General features: G+C 22.3%; 2 protein-coding genes across 2 annotated transcripts; one reads left to right on the top strand and one right to left on the bottom strand. All coding sequences in view use genetic code 6, as the record gives it.

Annotated features, from left to right (window-relative positions):
* Positions 1-791: 791 nt before the first annotated feature.
* TTHERM_01270200 (transmembrane protein, putative) lies at positions 792-6361 on the bottom strand (the record flags this gene model as incomplete). The annotated part of the gene is made up of 5 exons (XM_001007860.3): positions 792-887; positions 963-1546; positions 1608-2692; positions 3660-5995; positions 6053-6361. The coding sequence occupies 5 exons, from the start codon at positions 6359-6361 to the stop codon at positions 792-794; spliced, it is 4410 nt and encodes a 1469-aa protein (XP_001007860.3).
* Positions 6362-6647: 286 nt separating this feature from the next.
* TTHERM_01270190 (hypothetical protein) lies at positions 6648-6863 on the top strand (the record flags this gene model as incomplete). Its single annotated transcript, XM_001007859.1, has 1 exon — positions 6648-6863. The coding sequence occupies one exon, from the start codon at positions 6648-6650 to the stop codon at positions 6861-6863; it is 216 nt and encodes a 71-aa protein (XP_001007859.1).

Raw genomic sequence — 6863 nt, 5'->3', positions numbered from 1 at the left:
CTTTTCTTATTTATCATCAATTTGTTTGTTGATTTTTTCGACTGCTAAATTAAAATCTAAACAAATATTGCTTAAAAATAAACAGTTAGTTAGTTTGTTAGTTAATTGTTTGTTAATTATTATAGTTATAAAGTTTATTTTTTTTTAACGAACCCTTAATTAATATCTACTTTAAAAGAAATCATTAAACCTGTCATTTGTCAGAATTGTATATTTGCAACAAGCAAAAAATAGAAAAATTCAAGTTAAAAAATGGATGTTTTAGTTCATTCATTATAAAAATATTTAATTATTAATAATGAATGCATGATTTAAAATATTAATCAACTGTAAAGTTAAATGAGCTCATTCTTACATTATTCAGTTTTATTCTTTATAAATAATTAGTGATATATGTATTTTAATTATTACATTTAATAATTAGTACTTTATATATAATAATATAAATAAATGAATAACCAAACAATGATAATATTTATGTAAAAATATTGTTATTTAAGCATAATATTTTATACATTTAACTATTGATAGAAATGATGTATAAATTTATTAAAATGTAAATGATACAAATTTTGTACTTATGAATAATAAAATAATTTATAAAATATCAATTAAGATATTAAAATATAGTTGTTCATGCATTTGAATTATCACCAACTAAACATTAATGATGCCATGATTTGTATATGTTAAATAAATTTAATACATATGTAATTGATTTCCTACCTACCTTATAACCTTATTTTTAATATAAAGTTGCATATTTGTTATTTACAATAACTTATCTTTATTCATTCATTTTATCTTAAATATGACATTATATAGGTATTTTTTAAGATAGCTTAACGAGGAAATATATCAAGTAGGCGTTTTGTAGAAATAATGAGCTTGTTGATTTTATAAAAATATATTCGCCAACATACTGTGAAGAGTAAAATGACAAAGATTATTTGAATTATTACTATAATGGTTGAAATATTTTCATAATAATTGTAGAGTTGAGAATTTTAATCTTAAAAGAAATTCAGAAGATATTCATGATCCTTAGATAATTCTATTTTAAATTAGAACTATTTAATTGCAAGAACGTTTTTATTATACTTATTAAAACTTTATTAAAACTATGTGGCATTTTAACTCATAGCAAATGTCATATAATCTTTATATATACTTATAAAAAAAAGAACGCCATTAAGTAATCCCTTAAGTAAAGATCCTTTACCTACAGTAGTGCATTAATTGTATAGAAAGTCCCCGTTCTAATACTATGTGTAGTTTGAAATAATATCACATGTATTTCCTGTATAAACATTTACTAAATAATTATTAAATATGTCTTTATTGAGTATGTTTGTAGAACTTATTTTTCCTATATTAGCTTAAATTAAATCAGGCAATTAATTTGCATTAGTCATCATTGAACTCAAAATCTTTTAAAATGTGTTAATTGAAACCGATTGCTAAGAAGGTAGCAAAAATGCTGTAGCTAAACCTTACCTTCCTCTCAAAGAATTCAAAATGAAAAAGTAAGTTTGACATACAACATCTTTATTATATTAATTAATTAATTATATTTTTTTAAATAATAATAAACGAAAAAAAATTACTGTTAAAGTCGTAGATTATTGTAGAATTAGCAACAAATTGATTAATGAGCAAATAGTTTACTATAGGATAAACAGTAATCAAGCAGAAAATACTCACAAGTCCTAATACTAAGTACTTTAAGGAGTATTTTAAATGAGATGTCCTGCTGATATTTAATTTTTTTTCGATTAAAATAGGTGCATTTTACATTATTTTATTGGTTTTATTTAATGCTCCTTGACTTTCAAGACTTGATTTTGATTCTAATAACTCATTTTTATCATTAAAACCTTTACAAAACGAAAGTTGGTAATTTAAATCTTTTAAAATCTCTTAAAGATTTTGTCGATCCAAAGTAGCAAAAAGCTCTAATATTTTTTGCTGCTTAACTTTGATGAGTACGTAGCTTGGTATTACAGTTAGCAAGCAAAAAAAGCTAATAAATATTGTAGCATATAGCTGAAAAGTGCTTTAATTTTAAATTTAGTTAAGTTAATTTACATATGCGTCATTCATCTCAGAAAATATAGTTTACACTTAGTCATTAAGTGCTTGATAGTTTGCCTCATTCTATTATTTAATAACTCCTGTTGGATCTTTGTTAGATACAAAATAATAAATTCCATAAGTTTGCATAACAACAGAGTAAAGCATGGACATTTTATATGAGCTATAGTATGTTTTGTTGAAATATATATTTTAGAGAATGTATTCGTTTTAAATGATATTGAATACTTAGATATTTGGATTAGTGTTGTTATATAAAAGTAGAAGATATTATTTGCTTAGATTAATTCTTGAATCGTTTTACTCTTTAAGCAATTATAAAAATGGTTAATTTTAAGCTGCAGGAGTTGATAACAGGTTATTTATATTTAGTAAAATTATATTTCTCTCAGAAAGTGCATAACTTAATTGAATATTAATCATGTAAATCCAGTTTATAAATTTAAAATTTTCCTTTTAAGAAGAAAGGCTAAAATAAAATTGAAGAAATTCATATAGTGTTATCGTCACAATCACTAACAAAGAAATAATTCCAAGCATATTAACAAATTTAAGGGATTTAATTTACCTCTTTTAGTAAATCATATCAAATAACAACCTAATTTACGTTTATAAAAAATTAATCAGAGAAAATTAAAATTAAATTCATAATAAAAAAGGTTTTTATTAATTTATTTATTTATTATAAATTATATTTGCTATTTTAGTAGATCAATACTCGCTCACTCATTTTTCCTGTCTTGTGAAGACAATAAAATACCTCATAATGTTTTTTCTTAGAAATTGAATAATAATTATTTTAAAAATATTCTATAAAAAATTAATAGTATTGTATTTATTTCTTTATTCATATTTTTACTAATTTTAATCGTTAATTTATCACAAATATATTTATTTAATTATCTATTTATTTATTTAATTAATTAATTAATTAATTAATTATCTATGTATTAACAATAGTATCTGTTACTCATTTTTTCTGTCAAGTGGCAGAAAATAATATTGTATTTATTTATTTATTTATAATTTAAATGGTTTTTTTGATAAGGTTTATTTATTTATTTTTATTTCAGAAGATCAGTGTTCTCTCATTTTTTCTGTGCAGTGACAATAAAATATCTCCAAATTTTTTTTTTGGAGAAATTGATTAATAATTTTCTTTGAATTAAAATTAATTAATAATTCTATAAAATTTTAATAGTAATTATTGTATTTACTTCTTTATTCATACATTAAAAAAAAATTTTAATCATTGTATTATGATAAAATCTATTTATTTGTTATTTTGGTATATTGATGAAATTTGCTGATTTGGATGAATGGATGGAAATAACTTGTTTTTTAATGCTTTATTAAGAATTTATTTCTTATTTAAGATTTAGTATGAATGATTATTTGTATTTTTAAATAGGAAAAATGAGATATTTTATTTCACAAAAATTGTACAAAACAAACAAACATTTTGAATTTTGAAAAAAGAAAAATAAAGAAGTATTTGATAAAGTTCTTGTTTTTAAATTAAAATAAAAACGGTTGTTAAATAGAAAGAAATTTATTTTATTTACTTATCTTGAGCACTTTTTACAGATGAAGAAACAGATTGAGCATCTTAATTTTACTATATTTGCTTTTCTTGAGTAGGAAACAATTCTTTAATTTTTCTTTTGTTTTTTGCATCTTTCTACTATAAATGCTATTTAAGAGCAGGCTATTTACTTTATTAAGGCATTTTATTTTATAAAAGTTATTAATTTGAGTTTTCTATATTGTTTTAATCTTATTAAATTTATTTTTGCTTAGGTGTGAATGAGATTTGATTGTTGTTGTAAAACTCTAATGTATTAGCTCTTCTGTGTGTTTAATTGATACTAAAATCTTAAAATTAATCTTCGCTCTAATTTATTTTGCTTTATTAATTAATTTCGAGCTTGCTTTGGTCATCAAATCTCTTAAGTTTATTTATTGTCTAACTAAAATCAATAAGTCCTCTTTAATTGTTTTATGGAGAAGCTTCTTTGCTGCAGTCAAGTATACATTTAGAATCATTCATTTTTTAAGTATAAAATTTTGAATGTTGCACAGAATTCTAAATTTATGGAGATTACTGGTTTAGAATAGAATCTCTTTCACTTTATTATGGATAGTGTTATAAAGTATTATCAATAAAGCGTCTGGGAGATAAAGAGCTTTATTATTCTATTGTACTAACAATATCTTGATTCCTCTAACTTAAATTATAATACACAGAAGTTTATAAAAGATTTTACAAGTTAGTGGTTGTTGATTCATGCTCACTGTTATCAAATTTCTATCTGAATAAATTGGTTTCTGTGTCTCCAATTAAGTATTCAGAATTTAACAAAAAATTTTATTATTTCAATATATTTTCTTTTTAATAATCTAGATCAAATTTTAAATTTATATCACATAATTCTTTAATTTGCGTTTAATATTATTTGATATGGTGGATCTTACTACTAAATGATTTGAGAGGCGAGTAACTTTCAATTACCATGTTGATAAACGATGCAATTTTAGTTTTAAAAATTTAAAATGACACTGTTATGACAAAGATTTATGAATCCATAAGTGAGTTCAAGAAATTCGGATATTATAAATTAACCTTCATCAAAGCTTCAGTGCTCATTTCATACTTAATTAGTAAAGTTTCAAATTTTTTGTTTTACTAATTTTCGCTTATTTTAATTAAATCATTAACAATTGGAACAAAGCTGTCCATTCTCATCATTTTTAAGTTTTATGAATCAATATTTTTGAGGAATAATTTTTTGAATTTCCTACTCATCAGTTTTATTTTGGAGGGGTCCTTATAATCCAAAACCAAGTAAATATTATCATCATTAATAGGTTGAGCCCAAATTGCCAATCCAAAATCTTGAGAGTCTATCATTTGACTTTAAATTTTCACTTAAAATGGCTTAGAATATCCTTAATTATTTCTAGCAATAAAAAGAGGTATCTCAACAATTTCATTATATTTTCGAATGTAGTTTTCTGTAATTTGTGAAATAATTTTGGAATATAACCCTTTTTATAAAAGCTTTTAAGGGAATATTTAAAAAATTGGTTTACCAATTACTTAGGATTTGCTCGTGTACCCAAGTGTCTTTATAAACCATTTATTGGCGTTTTTAACAATACCAAATTAGTTTTCAAGAAGAGAAATAAATGCCAAGCAGCTTTGTTCACTCTAAAATTCTGTGTATTTCTATTAAAAACTTCTTTGTCTATTTATTTTCTCACAATATGCTGAAAGATATTACTTATGAAGCAAGTAAAAATCAAATCTAATACATAAATCTTTCAGAGTTTCATTATTATTATTGATTTGTAATTATTAAACAAGTAAATTCTGCAACTAGTTTCTTTACTCTCTGTATTAATTCATAAGAAGGAAGGCATCATTAATATCTATAAAATTCATTGATAGCTTTTGTATAACTATTTAATATTATCTTAAACATATAAAATATTTTCTATTTATTTATTTTATTGTTTATTATAATTCTAAAATTTTATGTATCTAGAATTAGTGGTTGTTTTCTTTTTTATTATTTTTATTTTCAATATCAATTTGAGCATTTGCACAGCTAAATAATGTCTCAATTTTTTACTAATCTTTCCAACCTAGTTGAACACTTGAATTTATGTGAGTGTTTAATATTTTTAAAAGCGAAAGACACTAATTTTGATAAGCAATAGAAACCAGAGTTAAGTAAGAAAAATCTAGAGTGTTCAAAGTTTTTTTCTATCCATTAGAATCTATAGCATCTTCGTAAATTCTCATCACATTCTTAATAGTTTTTAAATTAAAGATCCTCTAATTATTTTCTCTTTCGCTCTCTTTACTTTCAAATTCAATATTTGACTTTCTTTATTTCTTTAATAATTAAAAAAAATAAATTATCATTCTAATACACATACATTATAAATTTACTTTAGATTAAGAAGATCTAGATTCCTTGTGAAATAATTCGTCCTTGTCCTTGTTTTATTAATTCTCTGAATAGTAAATCTATGAAGAAAATAAAATAGTAGAAGTTCCTTAATTAAAGAAGACCAATTTTTATTTAGTGTTATTTACTAATTATCTACAAAAAATATCAACTATTTATACTTTATCATTCAATATAATTTTAAATGGACTTGTATTTTTTATCTAATTATTATATGAACCTTATTCAATGTTTATGTAATTATACCATTCTATTGAAAGAGAATCTCCTAGTTTATAAGACAGCGGCATTAAAATAATTACAATTAATAGCAAAAGATCTATCTAAGAATTTTTTATATAATACACTAATAGCGATATTGGCAGTAGTGTTTTGAAAATTCCTAAAATAATTAACCATCTTGTTATATTCTTGCTTTAATAGTTATGGTTTTTTAAAACTATTAATAATTTAAGAACACTAAGCAAAAATGAAGTAAAAATCATTACGTAGATTTCAAAAGTGTAGCAAGCAACACACAAGACTATATCTAAATAAAACTCTGTCAAATTGAAGTATGAATCTTTTTTTTATAGGATGTCATCATTATTAAAGGAGTAGTCATAATCTAGAGACACCAATAATGATCCTATTTAGTTTTTCAAAGAAAAAAAAAATTATATTAAACAAAAGTATAAGAATATTCTACCTATAATAAATGTTAGCATGATGTTCATGAGAGGTAAAGCTTATTGGTAGCTTTAGATAGAAAAGTAAAATGACGGTAGAGCTATCAAATACTAATAACTTTGA

Source organism: Tetrahymena thermophila, assembly GCF_000189635.1.
Source record: "Tetrahymena thermophila SB210 genomic scaffold scf_8254810, whole genome shotgun sequence".
NCBI lineage: Eukaryota > Ciliophora > Oligohymenophorea > Hymenostomatida > Tetrahymenidae > Tetrahymena > Tetrahymena thermophila.
This window is presented reverse-complemented; position numbering and strand designations above follow the sequence as displayed.